The 21,059-nt window shown below is 34.0% G+C and overlaps 1 protein-coding gene across 3 annotated transcripts in view; it reads right to left on the bottom strand.

Moving 5' to 3' along the window:
• Window positions 1-21,059, bottom strand: part of PTPRK (protein tyrosine phosphatase receptor type K) — a 421,190-nt gene that overhangs the window by 212,242 nt on the left and 187,889 nt on the right. For all 3 annotated transcript variants that reach the window (XM_077769421.1, XM_077769423.1, XM_077769422.1), the window contains exon 6: window positions 9,916-10,209. In XM_077769421.1, coding sequence (XP_077625547.1) covers window positions 9,916-10,209 — 294 coding nt within the window. The remainder of the gene's footprint in view (window positions 1-9,915; window positions 10,210-21,059) is intronic.

Below are 21,059 nucleotides of genomic sequence, written 5' to 3'. Positions count from 1 at the left end.
GAAATATCTAATTAAAACTTTTCAAAGAGTACTGCCATTTATATTTCAATATTAAATATCTATTCCTTTATACACCTGTAAGGTTTATGATAGAGAAGAAAAACTAGAAAACCTGTATGTTAAAATTTCCCATAAATGTTACACTGAGTCTTGAGCAAGTATTTCAGGTGCTCTTGACATAAAGAAATACCTAACAATTTGTAAAGATTGAATTGCTGTTAAAAGGGGAACCTACCAAATATATTATTTTGATAATAAAATAGTACAAAATATATGATGTGTGTAAATTTTGAGAGGTAGACATAACATGACAGAATATAGTACCTACTTAGAAATAAAGTAACAGGTAAAAAAAAAAACATTTTCTGAATGATTATTATTCTTTACTGTGAAGGGCTACGTAGTCATGGGAAACAGTAACAAAGCCAGGGAATGACAGATTAGTTACTTAAACTCAAACTTTACCCATACGATTTGGCTAAGACAATTAAAAGGGACATCACTCAATGATTTCTAGGCCATATCATATGGAGTGACAGCTGAATTTGCACAGCTCTTGCTCAGGGTGACATGAAAGGCATGAATATCTGCCCTTTGAAGTTCATTTTTTATTGGGTTCGCAAAGTATAATGTAACTTACAACACTTGAGATTAGAATTCACTCATTATCTCTTTCCTTTGAGTATGCTTTTTCCCCTCTGCAGTTTATATACAGGCTGGTGGAGAGGAAAGAGTATGGAAGAGTATCGTGATAGCTATTATTAGCTATAATAAGGTCACATCTGGTAGGAAGACAGTGAAGACCAGGAAGTGAGATTCTAAGATGATGACCCCATCTTCAGATTTGGTTAAGTGTCAAGTTCAATGATGAAAATAATGAGATACATCTTTATAAAGTCACTTTCTTAGACAAGAAATTGTACACTCTCCAAAAACACTAATTATAGCTAGGATGAGTCTGGATAAGTGAATTCCAAAGTAATAACGAAGCCCATACTCCTCCCCTCCAACCCCGCCCAAGAAAATGTGACTGCATTTTTTTTTTTTTGCCAGACCCTGATTTAAGCAAATCAAAGCAAATAAATTATTATTCCAAAGCAAAGCAAATAAATTATTATTCAAATAAGGAAGTAAACAGGGATTGATAATTGAAGGTAGAGGGAGATTCTCTGGGTAAAAAGGAAGAGTATCAAAGACAAGTCAAAGCACCAGTGTAACCATCTGAAGCTCACAGGCTGAGCTCTGGTACCCATCTCCATAATTAACAGATCCCTTAGTGTTTATCTGGATGCATAGCTTTTTTTAATTCTACCTAGGTCATATTCCTCTCCAGACATTCTTGTGTTACTAATCACTTAAGACATTATTAATATATCATTTTTTTTTTTTATTTCTACCTCCCGATATCAAATAAAAGACCTACGGCTGGAGAGGAAATCCAGGACATTTAATGGGACAGATGCTGTTATTTAAATCATTTCCACCTGTCAGCTTTATTGTAGTATGCAAAACTCAATAAAAACAAATGAAGCCAATAAAAAGAGTACTTAATGATACCGTTAACAGACTCAGCATGTGGTAAAGTACTATGGATAAATAAAAAGTGTCATTGTCACTGGTTACCAAATGCTTTCTAGCAACAAGGCAAGTCAGAAGAAGACAAGTTTAAGCTGAAAGCAGTGGAACTCTATTTAGTTAATTATACAGCTACGAATGATGTACCCTGTAAGGAAATGTGCCATGAACTGTATGTATGGTCAACTGTAGATCCCATGCCTGAGGTAGAAAACAAAAGAGTAGTAGAAAAGATGATTTCATATTTGTTCAACTTCCATGACCCGTATGTTGGGAGTTTCTAAGCATGATAGACCATTGGTAGAGTTAACAGAAGTTGATTACATCACAAATTGCTCTCCCTCCTTTCTTGGAAGTTTTGAGTATACACGCTTCATGGAAATTTATAATCACATTTCTATAATCCATAGGTCCCAGTTAATTTGAAACAATCAAACAAGTTACTTTGATGATTTAAATCAGGGTGTGACTTCTATTTCCCATTTAATACCTCCATCTGTCCATAGAGTGTCCCGATGTGTTGGTAGAGGGGAAAGAGAGAAGGTCAATCACTCATATGATGACTACTGGCTGCACATTGTTTTATACGTTATTCCACAGCTACAGAATTAGGGATGAGGTTACAGGTTCATTTATCACAAGTATTAATCCAGCTCTTTTTAGAAAAGTTGATGTTGTTTTCAAACATATTGCTTGCAAACCTTCAATTTTTGTCAGAAGTTATCCCTCTCAATCCTGCACTTCCAAAGTACTTTATATTTCTATTACATCACTTATTACATTCTTCTCATTATTATGGTTCTAACACTTGATTGTCAGTTCCTTAAAGGTAGGAATCTTATCTTATTAAGCTCTTATCTTCTGCAGGCTTAAATGGGGCAATGTATACAACTTTGACCTTGAAAGATTTATGAAATAAACCAATAGTCCATTAAATACACTGATGTTCTTGAACTTTTTTGCAATCTTTTATATTTTGTCCTCTAAAATAATGTGTGATGCCATGGAATTTGCATGTATGTTAATAACACTGGACAACCCACTTACTTGAAAAAGAAAAGTGAATCAAACAATTAACTTAGATCATCTATAAAATGTTGTTAAAATCCCTTTAATAAAAGGAACTTCCTTGATTACTAAGAATGACAATTTTATCTATGCATTTATAGACTTCCTCTTTCTGATCTAAGAGGAAAGACATGCTACACAGAAAATTATAGCCAAGGTTATTTTTTATTATTATAAGCATGTTTTCATGGTCTCTCTGCCCCCAGTCTTTCCTTAGCTCTAACGTATTTTCACCAGAAATGGAATAATCCTTCTGAAGTCAAATCTAGGAATGTTAGTCTTTCTCTTAAAAACAACATGACAGCAGTGTGGATCATTTTGGACCTGGCCACATGCCACCTACAGCCTGGGTTCTACCACAGTCCAGAGTTAGCCAATGCTGTACCTGATTTTCAGAACCCAAGAGACATCAACAATGTTTACAACTTGGTTAAACATATGCTTCCTCTGTTTTTAATTCTATTTTTTTTTTATTTTTTTCTGCCTTAAAAACGCAAAGTCAATTTTTAAGATCCAGCTTCAAAGCCTTCCTTTCTTGGTGACAGCTTCTCTTAAACACTCCTTTGGAAAAACAAAAAAACAAAACAACAACAACAACAACAAAAACAAAACAGTTTCTTCCTCTAAATTCCTATCACTTTGCATTTTACTCTTTGTTTATAGATCTGTCCCTTGAGACTTCAAGGGGCATAAGTGCAAGACATTGCTTGTATAACTCTGAAGACATAGTGCTTAACCTGGTACTTAACAAAGAAAGAACCTAATAAAAGTTTGTCTGAATAAATACATGTCTCTCCAACTGAAATATCCTCTACAAAATCTGAAAAGGAAATCAAGTTGTTATGTACTGAAAAGAAAGAAATCTAAGAAAGGATTTTAGGCACAAAATAACTAGTGTTGGTGAAGATGTGGAGAAAAGAGAGCACTTGTGTGACCTTGGTGGGAATGTAGAATAATGCAGCCACTACAGGAAACAGTATGAAAGTTCCTTGCAATGTTTTTAAAAATAGAACTACCAAACGATCCAGCGATTCCACTTCTTGGTATTTATCCAAAGAAAAGAAAAACCACTAATTCAAAACTATATAGGAACCCTCATGTTCATACAACATTATTTACAGTAGCCAGGATATGGAAACAACCCAAGTGTCCATTGATGACTGGATAAAGAAATTGTGGTGTAGACACGCATATATACACGGATACCACTCTACCATAAAAAGAATGAAATTTGTCCATTCACAACAACAAGGACAGAACTTGAGGGGATTATGCTAAGTGAAGTATGTCAAATAAGCAAAAACAAATACCATAGATTTCCCTTACATGTGGAATCTAAAAAACAAGTCAATTGAATATAACAAAACAAAGCAGAACTCTTAAATACATACTGATGGTTGCTGGAGGGGAGGTGGCCATGAGGGTGGGTATGGGTGAAGGAGACCAAGAGGTACAAACTTACAGTTATGATTTAAATAAGTCATGAGCATGTAATGTGCACCTTGGTGACTATAGTAAATAATATTGTACTGAATATTTTAAAGTTGCTTAAGAGAGGAGATCTTGAAAGTTTTCATCATAAGAAAAAAAACTTTAACTCTGATGTTGATGGATGATAACTGGACTTCCTTTGGTTACCATTTTATAATATATAAAAATATTTTTGTATTGTACAACTGAAATAAATATAATGTGTATCAATTATACTTCAATTTTTTAAAATGCTTACTCTTATATTTTTAAGAAACTTGGAAAATTGCTTTCCAATCCTTTCCTTTGGCCTTTTATCTTTAGTGTCTTTACTTCAATGTTAATACCACTGCCTTTTAAAATTCTTGCTCAAAAACAAAGAAGCATAAATATCATGTTTTAGAAGTTAATTCATTTATAAAAATTTAAGACAAGCCTTCAATTTAAATCAAATAGTATGCCATCCTTACACTGTCAAACCATACTAATTCTTACAGAGTTGTTTATTTTGTTTTAACCTCAAGGATGAGTTTTGATGAGAACTAGTGTTTGTGATTAATACATACCTTAGATCAAAGTAAAACTCAATGTATGGTTCCATTTTGCTGATGAAGTATAGCCACAAGGCCCAAATTTAATTCCTTACCTTGTGGTTTCCGGCATATGCCTGAGCATTGTTTCATTTTGTATTGTTTTGTTTCCCATTTTCGATTTATAAGAGAAAAATGCATTTTTAGTAAATGTTTATGTTTAAAATAACACACTCTCCTTGTCAACGCTTCATAGATCTACATGTTTCACTAAAAATTGTCAAGAGCATTGAACTAGAATGTAAGAATAAAGAGTGGTTTTCCCAACTGTGTAAATTATTACACTCTGGACACTCTGAACTCTTGACCTTCCCTACAAGGGAGATACTGCTAAAATGTCAGTTAATCATAAAACAGTGCTACAATGGGTTACCCAGAAGCAGAAGGCAATTTAAAAGAGCAATTTTAACATGCAATTGCCAAGGCATGCAATGAAGACAATTTCTGATGATGGTGTATTTTATTTCCATTTAATAAGAGAAAAAGAAACTGTATTTTCTTAGCTTCTCTACCAGATGGTATACCCAGAGGAAACTGACACACAGAAAAAACAACCATACTTTCTGTGATTGTTCAATGGAGTTTTTGAATTACTTCCCATTTAAAACAACTTCACATTTATACTTTTTTTTAAATTCATAAAATGCTTGAAGAAGCATTATGTGAACAACAACATGGGTCAGGATGCAAGCTAACAGTGAAATAATCATACCCCTCAGGTGCACAGAGAAGTGTGAGGCAGGCGTAGGTGGCTGTAGTCACCAGAGGCTGTAATTACCACCTTTCCTAACTTGAGAGACCCTGAAGCAGGTAATTGCACTTACCAAATGATTCAAATGTACTTTAGAAAGAAAACAAAAAACAGCTTTGGCAACTAGGCAGGACATATTCAGAAAAGGATAAAATAAAACACTGTTTTACACTTCTTTAACTATTTAAAACATTTAAAACACAGCATAAATTTGAGTGTTAAGCACACTCATCAAGGGTGCTTTCAATAAAAGTGAAGTTGGAAACATGAAGCCATGTTTCTCAGGGAATAAGTTAGCCATGCATATACTATTTTTAAAAATCTACATCCCTCTCAGATTTTACTGATTATACTTTTATGCCATAATCCTCTGAGAGGGGGAAATAATCACCCATACTAAGAGAAAAGGAAAAGAAGTCAGGCTTTTCAAGAACCAGAAAATGTGTTTTGAGTCCGAGCTGCCCAGCTATTCGACACTGGACAAGTCATTGTTTTGTTTTGTTTTTCCTGAGTCTTAGATTCACCAGCTAAAAAACTGGGAAAATAATACATTTAACTCATGTATCAGTGTGAAAATAAAATATCATGATAGAGTCACTTTCTATGCTGATTATAAAGCAATAATAACCAACATTTAACTAGGAAAATCTATACTTACATTTTAAAATATAAAATTTACTCATTAATACACACAAATAAAACCATTGTATTAACTTGTAAATTATTTATTGAAAGATTTCTGCCACGAAAATGAAATTTTCTACTGCCAGAAATAAAATTTCAATGGCTTAAATACATTAAAATGGTATATTTAACATAGTAAATTCTAATGAATTTACTCTTTAATTGGGTACTTAGTGGTCAAAAAATGTTCCTCTGTGATACACCAAAACAAAATGAGAATTTCTAAGAGGCAGAAAATAATCATTATTCCTGAGTTACTTATAAGAATTTCATACGAAATTTATATCAGACACAAATACAGAGCTGAGAAGTTTTTAATACTTATTTTTAAGGCTTCCTAGTTGTCAACATGCAGAGTGTATTAAAATAGCTATATCATAATAATTAGCACTGATTCAACCATATGATATTAAGACTACAACTACAGTGTGGCATTCTCCCAGTCTTGATTAAAATGGAATGTAGAATGAGTACTCAGAGCTTGCACAAATTAATAGAATGAAATGGGAACTTTTCCAAAAGTTATTTTTGGAGTTTCCAAGGAATTATTTCCCCAGATTATGAAAAAGTTTAGGCTTCTGAAATCATTACTAAATACCACTAATATCACAGTTAGCATAAGCTGTGTTCTATTTTGTGTTACAAGATACTAGGCAGAGGCCAGTGGAGGTGCTGGTTAAGGCTGAGAGATCTTAAACTTGGAGAAAGGACTAAGGATCTTGAAGAGATGTAGAGGGACATCATAAATTCAATCAATACTGACCTCATATTTAGATACACAATATTTATCAATTATATCCAACTTCTGCTTTACAGACATTGTTTGAAAATTAACACACATATTTTCCTCTTTTTCCAATAAAAGCGAAGATTAGTAGACATTCCTGATAAAACAGGAACCACAGTTTCTCTCTAATCCACAATGTACTTGAAAATCAAAGTGGTTTTTTTAACCATAAAATTCTGCACCAAACACATCTTCTGAGGGCATTAATAAATGAATAAATATATGTGACAAAGACTCAAAATAGGTGAAAAAGTTTTAAAAACAAATAAACTTTCTACAGTTGGAAGTAAAACTGCAAGTGTCGGTGAGCCTGACACCATTTTATGCGGGGGAGCCCACAAATTAAATGTTTCTCAAATAAAGAATTTGAAAAAAAAGAGCAATATAATTCCAAAATGTCAAGACATTATAAATTTGAAAGTAGCTAGGAGTGTAAGTTATTTTTACTCTATCCCCTCCCTCACAGTGAAGGTTATTCTCCAAATAAAATACCTCAAAGCACTTTACAGTCATATTTTTACTTATAGTAGTCAATATTCATTCTCAACATAAGCATTCAATAGGGATAAATCAATACACATTAACATACGGTTTTCATCCACTTAATACAGCATAATTAGCTTTAAAACACAATCTCATATACTTGTAGTCGCCATTGGCTCACACATCAATGACTGATTTCAAGTAATTCTTAGTTAAACAAAAATCACGTTATATTAACAATATATTTTATGGTACTGCTAAATTTTAATGGTCTGCTTTGATGAAATCTTTTTAAAAATAAGAAAACAGATGAGATATTTAAAATAAAGAAGTTTGAGTACGGAAGTCAGAAAGAAGTTATGAACAATAGCCAAATTATGTTAAGAGTCCAACTGTCCACTGCCCTATGAATGGATAAACAAAATATGAGATATATAGGGATAGAGAGATAGAGATATCTATCCATTATGTGTATATAATAGAATATTACTCAGCCATAAAAAAGAATGAAATCTTGCCATTTGCAACAATGTGGACAGAGAGAGTACTGTGCTAAGTGAAATAGATCAATCAGAGAAAGACAAATACCATAGGATTTCGTTCATACATGGAATTTAAGAAACCAAACAAATAAACATGATAGGAGAAGGGGGCAGGGAAGAGAGGCAAACCAAGAAACAGACTTAACTACAGACAACAAACTGATGGTTACTGAAGGGGAGGTGGGTGGAGGGATGGGCTAAAAGGGTGATGGGGATAAAGGAGAACACTTGTGATGAATTACTAAATTCTACATCTGAAACTAATATTACGCTGTTAATTAGCTGGAATTTGAATAAAAACTTGGGGGAACAAAAAGTCAAAAAGAAGACCACAAGAATAGTAAATTGCCATTCATTATTTTAATTTATATATATATACCTTATAAAGATTAAATGTAGAAAGAAAGGTAATTTTATTAGAAAACATATAGAAGCAATGTCTTCAGTAAAATGAACCCCATTGTTCATCTTTTTATGTTAGCACGTGCCATTTCATTTTGGAAGACAGAGTGAGCTACTCCCGCAGTGTCCACAATTATTCCTCTAACTACCTGAGGTTGTAGAGTCCACTTGCCTCTCCCTCAGAAAGGTCACCTACTACAATCAGAATAATTTGCCACATACCTATAACGAAAAGACCGAGCTGTACAGAAAATCTAAAAAGGAAATTGTGTGATTTAGGCTGAGCCATGGAGACTTAAACAATGTCTTCTAGGTCAAGCTGTTTTTCAACCACAGAATTGGTGTACAATACCAAACCGCAAATGAGTAAACTCTGTTGTCTAAATCTCACACTAACAATTGAGCAGTTAAACACCCTGTTATGGGCATCTTTCTATGTTAATATATAAAATACATTAATATATAAAATGTATATGTAAACATTAAGATATAAAAATTGAGCTGGATTTTAAAAAATTTAAAGATGACAGTGTATCAGTTAATTTCATGGGTTTGACTATTGATTTTTAAATCAGTTCTCTTGGTGACTTGCCCCGAAATACTGTAAAATTAAAAATACTGTAAATGCCAAACAGATGTTCAAGAAAAAAAAAAAAGACAATTACAGGCATTTACATTTTCATAGATCTCTACAGTGTTAGTTTTCAATGTTCAAAACCTAAATCATTAAATGTTCATGATGCATAGATCCATGTACTGAGTCTGCAGGTGTTTCAACATAATGCTTGATGGATAAAAAAATGTCTCTTTCAAATAAACTAAAATGAAAGTAATCGTAATAATAAAATAAACAGTACACTAAAAATGTACTCTAATAACTTAGACAATTAAACTTTTAGTGGCTTTTGATAAACAGCTAACAATTTCTTCCATTATAACAACATGGTACAATTAGGATGTATATTTATATATTACTTTTTATTTCACTTTTCATTTTTGTATTTTGTCCAGATGCTATTATTCCCACCATGCTGTTTCTGACATGGGAAGGGCAACTACAGGCCTCTGTATACTCTACAACTGTGCGTCAAGCTGAATAGAAGAGTTAATCTCATGAAGACCTGGCTCAGAGTAACTTTTTAATCTATATTATCAGACCTGGCCTCTGCAATGGCCACAGCAAAATTATCAAGGGAGACAATTTCTACATAGCCAAGAGGTATTCAGCATTCATTTGAATTGCAAAAGATGTCTCTCAGTGGTAAGACTGCCTTCACCTGCATCTATCAGAAATTTCAGACTGAATTCAAGCAAACTGAGCAAAATTGCCACATAAGAAAAGATTATGAATTTACAATAATACTGAATAATAATAGAGAAACACACTGCTCTTAAATCAATCCAATTATGCCATAAAGCTACACTTTACCAAATTCATTGAACTCTCAGAAGAGTGTGACTATATTACGTACCAAATAATTAGAATACTGAATACTGTATGCATATTATATGTCTAATGCTAGATTCCTTCACTAGGCAGAGTGGCCTGCTATTCAGTCTTACCTGCACATTTGGTTCTCGTGATTAGAGGAGGTCCTGGAAGCCCCGTTCCACCTTCGCCAGGTCTTGTAAGCAGAACACGGATCTCATATTCAGTATCTGGATCCAAATGCCACAATTTATAAGTTGGAGCGTTGACTGCATGAGTCTCTGTCCAGGATCCTGACGTCATTCGGTACTCCACTTCTTTCAGGATAATGGGACCATCCCCAATGATGGAGTTGGCATTCAGCTGAATCAGCAAGTATGTAGGCCCAACACCGAGCAGCTGGGGTGGAGCAATGGGTCTTGGTGGTTCTAGGAGAGGTGAATGTGCAATCTCATTAGCTAAAAATCCCGAAGAATGTAATACATAGATATCTTAATACCTTTCAAAGCTTAATGAATAATTTGCTTAGGAGTACATAATAAATACTTACGGAAAACCAGAACATGAGTGATTCAGAAACTGTACTTTTAAAGAGCAAATACTTTCACAGATGGGATATGACCCTTTTTACCACAATTTTCCTTTTATTAGAAACATGTCTCCCAGGAGATAAACTTGTACAGGCACAGTAACCAAGAGAAATAAAAGGAAAAATATTTACAGATGGATACCTCTGATTAGCTACTAACAAAGTACAGTTGATCTTTGACATTCTTGAGGTCCTAAAACCTCTACAAATCTCCAAATTAATGAAAACCGCTACAACTCCTTATTTCATTCATGAAATATGGCAAAGCAATGTTTTTGGTTTTGCTTTGTTTTTCAAACAAAGCAGAGTTCCTGCAGATGAGCTAAAGAGGAAGGAACAGCAAAGCTGAAAGTAGAAGCTGATACCAAGTGCTGACTTGTTTCTACACACCAACCATAGAACGTAAGAAATTGAAATTTACACCGAGGCCAAATCACAAGTCCTTGCATATCGCTAGCCTTTGGGAGAAGCATGTGATAAAGCAATGGAGCACACATCAAACTCAAATGTCAAAGGTACACTACAAATTAATTGTTTGGACAGCGAAGATATTTGCTTGAAAGAAACTTTGGAAAGATTACTGTAATGTTTGAACTTCTAGAAATAACCAAAGATCAAATGGGCTCCCATCGTTCCTTTAACAACAATGTAGCTGATATTTGACACTGGATCTTACAAAGGACTCCACAGTCTAGCTTTGTCCCTGTGGTCTCTCCACAGGGACTCCTATGTCATCAAGATAGTCTAATTAGTACACTGTGATCGGGTGGGTCTTCTTTGAGTCTTTTGAATACTACTTCTCAGAGAAGCCAAAAGACTTTAAAGGAAAGTGTTAATCTTAGCAAAGTGGTAGTAACTGCCTCAATATTGTTTTAATTGTGTGTGTGTGTGTGTGTGTGTGTGTGTGTGTTAAGAGTTAAAGCAAATTATATGAAGGAAGACTATTTTATTTTATTTTTAAGTAATCTCTATACCCAAAGTGGGGCCTAGACTCACAACCTGAAGCCAGCCAGGTGCCCCGTAGGAAAGAAAATAGTTCCTCTCCCTACTCGGGAGGGGTGGACTGGAGAAGATATAGATAGAAGGAACTTAAAAAGACAGCGAATTTCAAACTGGATTTTCTGTTTTAATGGCAACATATACTTGGAATAATATATAATGTAAAAAAAAAAAAAACCCACACACAAAAACAAACAAAACTAACAAACAAACCCAAAACGTCAGGGAGGTTTTGCCTTCTGATACAGGCTCAAATGAAGCAAGGGTTTTCAGCTCTAGCCCAAGATTTGCTTTTAAGCCCTAACAGTATGAAAGTATAGTTTTCGCTTTATGATCCCCTGAATTACAAACACCCCTAACATAAGGAATAAGACTAGATGGCCTACATCTGTATGCATACTAAAGTCATTTTTATTAATTTTCCTCCAAAATTCATATGACTAATATTTACAGAATGACTAGTAATTTTTAGGCCGTTCTGTACACTGGTTTTTCACATAATAAGGCAAGGGAGACACAGTAACAATAAATCCATAAATCCATTATTTTAAAATGAGAGTTATGTAGAAAACAAGCATACAATGATATTGTAATAATGTTGTGTGGTAAGAGATGGTAGCTACACTTGTGAGCATACCAGAAGATGTAGTACAGGCTTGTGGAGTCACTACATTGTACACTTGAAACTAAGGTAGTATTGTGTGTCAGCTATATTCAGATAAATGTAAAATTAAAAAGTAATAACATGGGGTGGAGATGTCTACAGAATAACACAAACTTTCTTTTTTTCTATCCCAAATCACCTGAAGCATATGAAGTGAGTCCCATCAGTAATTCTGGCTCTTTATGGCAATAGCTTTCGAACTAGTAGAAACACAAGAACTGCACTTCACTATGCTCATATTTCAAGTGAAAATAAAACTAAGATTAAGTAAGATAGTGTATGTGCTATATAAACTTCACATGTAGAATTATTTCTATTTCTCTGAGAAAGTAGTTCTTAACACCATCTGTTCTTCATGGTTTAAAAATTGTTCCCATAATATAGAGTCAGAATTGTGTAGACGCTGAATCTTCCAATTTTCACAACTGACTTCCCTTGAGAAGTCACTCACAAACTAAAAAGTTTAAATAAAACCAAAATAGTTTAGAATTTTCATTTATCTGCTAAAGAAAGAGCTCGTCATTTCATATCATGAACTTTTACCAACTAACTGACTTTTATATTTCGAGTTTACAAAAGTCTTAGTAGACAGAAAGAGAAAGTTGACACATTTTCTAAACCTTAAACTGAAATGAAACCGAATAGAGAAATGAGCATAATAGAAGAAATGCAAATATCTTTGCAGACCTTCTAAATGTTGCACAGATTTTAAGAAGCAGCCTGTATTTTTACGAATAAACAGAGTTGCCTCACATGTGCAAGGTTTATTTTCACTCCAGATGGCTCATATACTGACTAATGTAAGTTAAGTAGTAAATGCAGCTAAATTCACAGCTTACTAGGGGTCTAACTTAAACCCACAATGCCTCACTCACATCACAGCTGAAAAACAACCTGAAGAGGTCTCATATTAACATGACGGAACGATTTGCCAAGTGTATTATGATTACCAAACCTTGGGTAATCTCTCAATTTATAAGTATTCTGAAACCTGAACTAGTAAGTGTATACTGAATGATAAATCTCACCCTTCAAAACCCTGCACACCACTGCTGTGGAAATAGAAGCAAACAAAGGAGGAGAGTGGAAGGGAGAGAAGAGGCGGGGAAAAGCTAAAACATATTATTAGAAACAAGTGAAAAAGTAAACCATAACCTCTCTTCTATCATTTCTATCTTTAAGGAAATGACATGTAAAAGAGTGAAATTTCAGGGGCACCTGGGTGGCTCAGTCGATTGCGCATCTGACTCATCTGACTGCTTTCAGCTCAGGGCATGATTTCATGGTTTGTGAGTTTGAGCCCCACATCGGGCTCCACAGGGACAATGCAGAGCCTGCTTGGGATTTTCTCTCTCTCTGTCTCTCTCTCTGCCCCTCCCCTGCTTGCTCACTCTCTCTCTTTCTCTCTCTCAAATAATACACTTAAAAAGAGAAGCTACTTTAAAAAATAAAAATATTAATAATAATAAAGAAATTAAATTTGACATTAGGAGATTCTAGTTTCACAAAAGGTATACATGAATAGCTGGGTCAATGTGAGCATGTTATTTAACTTCTTTACATTACAATATCTTCATTGGTAAACTAGGCATTCTTCAAAGCGTTTTTAAGACTTTACATGTCTAAATATGTCAACAAGCCCCATATTTGATGTTATTTTGCTTTGTTTTACCAGGGAGTATATAAATTTAAAACCAAAAATTAATATTCATCACTAGTGTTTTGTGTACATGAAGAAATGAGTTTGATATAATCAGGTGCTTAGTCTGAAGAAGGGTAATAAATCACTCTGATCAGTTTTATATTTCACTTGCTATGGTCAAGCAAACAAAAGGTACAGTCCAGTCATCAAAGCATTCGCTCAATTCTGGAACTGTGACAACGCTCAGAGAGGCTTAGAAGCATATACATTGATTAACAGCATGACTAGAAGTACATTAATGAGACTAGTATACCACTACATATTAAATTTTTTATGTTGGAAGTAAACAGTAGCCTCATATTAGCATATGTATTTTGTTTTTAGGCCCTTGAGAACAAGAAGGCTTATTTATAAAATCTCTATTCATTTCAATAAATTATGCATGAATTTTAATCAGCTAGCAAATGAACAAGTAATTGTTCTGCAGCAATATTAATATTCTTCATAACTTAATACACTATCAGACCCAGAGGTGTGGTGGAAATAAATCCCAATTGTACACTAGGTATCAACTGAAGCATGCAATACCCAAAATACAGGATAAACTTTGCCAATGTAACAATTAACTTTCAATTAATGACTTACATTCATTATTCTAGATCTAAACCTATTATTCAATCATAATTGTACGTTCAAATTGCCTTATTTATTTCAGATAATTTCAAAAAGTGTCTCGAAATCAAGATTAGTCATTATGAAACTATATTCTCATCCAATTATTCCAATTACAATGCTATTTTACAAACATCTATGTCGTTTACTAACATTCGGTTAATTAATAAAATCCAAAATCAGAAATAGAAGCCACAAAGCCAGGAAAAAAGTCAGTTAACGAAGTAAACATCAAGGCAAATGACACTTCTATATTCATCTTTACAAATAAGTAAATGAAAATCTCTCTTAATCCTAAAACCTTCAAAACTGTTTTATTTACTCATCAAAGAAGTCTTGACTAAAAGTATCTCAAGATTAGCCCTCCCAGTTAATGCAGGCAATGGCACTACACTTGTCTCCTATGGCTGCTGTAACAAACTACCACTACCTTGATGGCTTACAACAACAGAAATGTATTGTCTCATAGTTCTGGAGGCCAGATACTCAATATCAGTATAGCTGGGTCAAAGCCAAGGTGGCACCAGGCCATACTTCCTCCGAGTGACTAGGGAAGACTCAGTTCCTTTCCTCTTCCAACATCTACTGGCTGTTGGTATTCAATCCCTGGCTTGTGGCCACAGCACTCCAGTCTCTCATTCATTACTCACACTGCCTTCTCCTCTTCTCCCAGTTGTCAAATATTTCTCTAGCTCCTTCTTAAAGTAAGGATACCTGTGATTGCATTTAGGATCCACAATGATAATCCAAGATCTCCCTAAATCAAGACTGCTAACTTAATCACATCCTCAAAGACCATTTTTGGCAATAGTCATGGGTTCCGGAAATTAGGACATGCTATCTTTAGGGCCATTTTTCAGCCTACCACAGATGAGTACTACAACCTCATCCTTCTTCCTGGGAGATATCTTAGCTCTAGCTTTTCTCCATTTGTTAAGAAGCCTGTGAGCAGAAAACAGTTCTAGGAAAGTTTCATACTTAAGTTCAAAGCAGTGGAAAATATAAAGAACAAATAATTTATCTATACTGCCTTTTTTGGCTATTTGCATTTTTAAGGAAATAAAAAATAAAGAGAAACATTATTATTTCAAGTGGCTATAGGAGTCAATGTTCCCTTACCATATCTAAATTCCTGTAAAAATCAATATTGTACTGTTTGCCTTGGTGATATTTTATTTACTATCATTTATTTTCTTAAAAGAATGGATCACTTTAAAATCAATGTTATTCTATTTCTTTATCGTTCCCCTCTAACAAAATTCTGATCCAGTTTCAGTTTAAAAAGAAAATTCACTAGCTCATGCTTCATATTGTTTAATTTATTTTCCTCACCACCATTAAATACTGAAGTAAAGGCAGACAGACAGTAGAGACTGTGAACAGAAAGTGTGAGAGCAGGAAGAATTTTATCAATGCACCAAGTAACTGAAGCATTTATTTATCAGCTACCCTATAATAATTTCAAATGAGTTTAAATTATGCCCCCTAAGATAACAATATAATTTAATGGTACTTCAAGAAATCTGAAATAGTAGCACTGATGAGTAAGTTGCCTTTCTTCCCATAAGAAATGAAAAGCAAGGTATAGATAATTAGAAGGATTTTTGGGGAGCTTTCAATATCACACAGATAACATAATTTGGTTAATTTTTCCTTAGATGTTGACATGAAGTACACATTTGAAAATTTCAAATTTATGTAACAAGCCTTCTCCTGCATCCATATTTTATGAACTGCAATGCAGATATATTTATGAAAAGAGTAATAATTCTTCCATAATTTTCACTCTGTGATTTCGATACTTCAGATTTCTAGTCGTAACAAATTCCTTAAGAAGCCAAATACCTCTCCATTCACTCTTCTGGCTACTATCTCATAGTTTTTGCTCATATCAATCAGCAAATTCTAAAAATTACCTCTCAGATAAATTACTGTTTTAATTTTGTTTACAATTTGTACACTAACAGCTTTTTAAGTAAAATAACTTTAAAGTTTAATATATTAAAATCCTTTTTAAAAATCCAACAATCTCATTGATAGATACTTTTTTCAAATCACTATCATTTAGGTGGCTCAGAAGTGTGGCCTGATCAAATAAATACTAAAACATCACAAAGTTTGGATATTGTTAAGCCCGAGGCTCCTGCACCGGCACCTAGACCAAGTGTCAGTCAAAAGGAGCCAGTGTCATCTCTTATCATCTCCATAAAAATTACATGAGTGTTAGCATATAGTTATGGTAGACTATGGAAAGTGTGCAGTGTGGCCCACTGCCCATACTTACAAACAACTTGAGAACCATGAAATAAATATACATGATTTCTGTTAAGTATGCAGAAATACTTTAAATAAAGTGAGAAAAATTTCAACTGAATAGCAAAGCTCTCCTTGAGTGATGTATATGTTTGTTTATACTATGTATTTTTTTGTCACTAATGATTCTATAGAGCTGAACAAGGGTTTCTTCATCTCCTTCGAGTGCCTCTTCCTTAAGAGGAGTCATTCAAAAGATTGAAGAGTGCTAACAGCTTTGAGTGGGTTGAAAGTGACTTAAGATTCTGAAATGTACAGGATAGTCTCTAGTCCAAAACACCAATAGCCTCTTCTGGAGAAACACTACAACAATGTTAAAAGTCACTTCACTTCAGCAATCCATGGCTTACACATACCTAAAACTACATTACTTATATTTCCATTTCTCAAAAGAGCAGTGGAGCAGAATTTTGAAGAAGAGGTTGCAAACCTTGAACAGGTGATCCTGTATTCACACAGCCCTGACCATGGTTAATGATGCATAGTTAAATGGCATTTGAGTATACAGCTTGCTTGTAGGCAAGTGAACTGATCATGTTTTTGGAAAATAATCTACCAATATAATATCAAGAAATAAAAATGTGTTTAAATCTTAAAGTAATCCCATGTCTGGGAATTTAGTACAAGGGGACAATTTAAATCTTTGTTTAGAAGAGCAGAAGAGCAAAAAAATAGGAAATAATCAAAATATTCAACAAGAGGAAAATAGAGACACAAATTATGGTGTATCTGTTTAATAGAATTTCACACAAACTTCAAGAAATCCAGATGTTAAGATTAAATAACAGGGGCACATGGGTGGCTCAGTCGGTTAAGTGTCCAACTTCGGCTCACATCATGATCTCATGATTTGTGGGTTCGAGCCCCTCTCGGGGTCTGTGCTGACAGCTGGCTCAGAGCCTGGAGCCTGTTTCAGACTGTGTATCTCCCTCTTTCTCTGACCCTCCCCTGCTCACGCTGTCTCTCTATCTCTCTCAGAAATAAATAAAACATTAAAAAATTATATAACAAATATCAGGGGATATTTAATGTTTGAGTCTATTAGAGCTCTCATCTTAAAAAGTAAAAAGTGTACTCCTAGGGGAGAAAAATGAAAACTACCAACCATCACCATCAGAAGGAACTACACCAAAAAGCTCCTAGTAGTGACTGGGGAACTTTGAGACTGTGAATAGTTTTTCTTTTATCTCTGTTTTCCAATAAAACTTATAATGTACTCATAAAACTTTCCTATCATTACATTCTCAGTATCTATCAATGTCTACGTTCAATAATTATAGAATGAATGACTGGTTCAATAACACTTTGAAAAACAAAGTTGCCTATGCCACTATAAGAAAACTATCTATCTATTCCATACAACAAAATGTAGACTACAACGTCAGTGTGAGAGCCATCATTTGGAGATGGCAATAGTAAAACTTTGCGTATTTGTTTATTAATTTGTGTAATTTGTTTTCAGGAGATGAAATTAAGTTCTCAAAATGTAAGATTTACCACCTTGAGCTTTGAACCATGTAGGTAGTGAATTGCTTTGACATTGATACACAGCACCTACAAAATGTTACTATTTAATTAAAGGAGTTAGTTGAGTGGAACAAAAGAACATTTTCTAAGCAATTGCTTAGTAACCAAATGGCATGAAATGATTTATCCAGCTTGTAAAAAAAAATAAAAAGGCACAGTCACAAACATAATTCTTAGTCTTTTTTTTTTAAGCCCCAACATGGAGCTTGAACTCATGACCCTAAGATCAAGACCTGATATGTTTAGAAATGTTATCAAAATATACAATTGCACTAATATCAGCATACCCCAATACCCTGAGTTTCTTGAACAAAATTTAATCTAGGGTAGGAAAAATTCTAATACTAAATATGCCACTCTTCATATTAAACAGCTATTTTGTCTTTCGATCCCTGTGTGATACGTATTCATTTTTTTTTAACTGCAAGATCTGTAGAATTACAGTATTTAATCTCAATGACATGGCTCTTTCCTGCTGCCTAAAGTGCTGAAATAAGAAGAATCATTTCAGCAACGAAACTACAAATTTTGCATACTGAATTTTATCTCCTATGCATTTCCATGGCATTTTATTCATCTTGATTTGAAAACACTGCTGCAATAACTTTATTACCTGCTTGAAATAAAAAGGCACAGCAGCGGCACACTGTTTTAGATTTGCCAGCAAAACCTAAAAATAAGGTAAAGCTCTTATTTAGGGGATATGAAAAGGTGAAGGGATTTTGAAAAGTGAAGTTTATTTGCTTTTCAGCCCATATAATCTATCTGTGAGATAACTATGAATTTTTCTCTCATTTTGTCCCCAAACTAGACTCTGCCTCATTAATATCTATGCGATGAATTGATTCAGACTGATGAATTATTGCAATAATTGAACAACTTTACACAAGCCTCCTTCAGTACCACAATCCATATGGCAGCAAACCACATATGTTATGATAAAAATTATGGATCCCTTTGACTGAGTCAGAAGCTAATATAGAAGATTTCTCTTATGGCCATTTAATCCCTTATTTTAGCTCAGTCAGAGCTAAAACTGTTCATGCATTTAGAGGGAAGAGCATCCAGTTGACTCCAAGAATAACAATCAGGCAAGTAGTAAAACTGGAAAAGCCCTCAACTCGGTTTGGTTACATCAATTCTAGGGTCATAAATAGGTAATCATATTACCATCCTATTGGTCAACTCTACGAGGCAGAATCATACATACATACATACATACATACATACATACATATATATTTTTAAGAGAGAGGAGGGGAAACTACATTTGTAAATGACAATAACATGGTAAATATGTCTACGTTATACAAGCTATTATTCCATTCTAGGGGATAGGCCAAAGGATTTGGAGTAATGCCCATTTATATTCATTTTATATTAATATGTATTAAGAAGCAATAGCTGATTCCAGTAAACCAAGAGATAGTAATTAAGAGAAAAAAACTCCACTGAATAATTTCTATAATGAGATTAGGATACTTCTCTTTATCTATCAACACACACACATACATGTATACATGTATTTGTACTCTGCATAACATAATCAAGAAAAAAAAATATTATTTAAAGATATCCTCACTCTTCCACAGCTAGAATATAAAAAAACACTGAAAAATCTCATGAGCCTAAATTCCAGATTTTAAGGTATTTTAACACTATGCAATTAGAAGAATCTTCCAACATTTAACTGTAACCAACCACAATCTAAGTTTGCCAACTTGATCCCTGGTTCTAAATACTCTGTTGCATTGATCATTATAACACATAATAAGCACATGTTCACTATGAATATGTACTTTGTAATTATTCCAAGTCAATTCAAAATAATGCATGGAGTTTTTATGTATATGTAGCCAGCAACAGATGGCCTCTTAGTGCAATCACTTAGCCCAGTGATAAAATCAGGATACTACTCCCTCCCTCCACTCAATGACCCTGTTTCCCAGGCATGTAAAATCCAACACTTTATTTACCCCCCAGTTAATCAGAAGAACTATTATTTACCTGATATTTCTACATGATTCTGGAGTGTACAAGATTGGCCATCTTTTAGCTAGGCATATCCCTCTACGTACACAAGTGATATGTTTACTTGTCTTTCATGAAAAAATAATTTGTGGTGACACACTAAAAACAACTGAATAAGACTTCAGTCATAGAGATAATTCCTCTAGATAATAAGAGGTGTATATGCACTACTACCTGCAGAACAGTCATAATTTTGGGATGCTTTTCAGTTCAAAAAGCATAAATCTTCAGAGACTTTAAAGATCTTCATAGCAAAGAAACTGTGTCATTGGCTTAAACAGATGCAACTCAACTTTGTAATGTAAAGATTTCCAATATAGATTTATTCCAAAAGACAAATGACATAAATTAGCAATTATAGAACATTTCCTCAATGTTGAGATAAAACAAAAAACACAGAAACAATTATGTGCCTATTGGGTTAGATGTCCTTGATTAACTCAGGAGATAGAGAACTTTTAATGTGAAATGAATTCACAGATGCAGTTAGTGGCTCCAGATCAACTCTCCCTGATGGTAATAAGGCAAGAGTCAAGCAATCTGAACAGGGGATTAAAGGACAGATTTCTGTGTGTTTGTACTTAAGTCTCTGAACTAAGAAAAGCAGGTTTCTATGGGTAACTTGAGAATGTACAGGCATAGTGATGAAAAAAAAAAAAAAAAGGCAATGCCATAAAAATAGAGCCATCAATCTGGTCACTATAATTACAAGGACTTCTAAATACCTATTTTAATCATACAGCTCTATTAGCCTTTCATTAGCAGACAAAATGCCTGTCTCCAACAGTTAAAATTCCAACAAAAATAAAATCACCACACCCAGTTTTATAATCAAATGGAA

The sequence above is a fragment of the Crocuta crocuta genome, unplaced genomic scaffold, assembly GCF_008692635.1.
Source record: "Crocuta crocuta isolate KB4526 unplaced genomic scaffold, BGI_CrCroc_1.0 scaffold646, whole genome shotgun sequence".
Taxonomy (NCBI): Eukaryota; Metazoa; Chordata; class Mammalia; order Carnivora; family Hyaenidae; genus Crocuta; species Crocuta crocuta.
The sequence above is the reverse complement of the archived record's forward strand: the minus strand, read 5'-3'. Positions and strand labels throughout refer to the sequence as shown.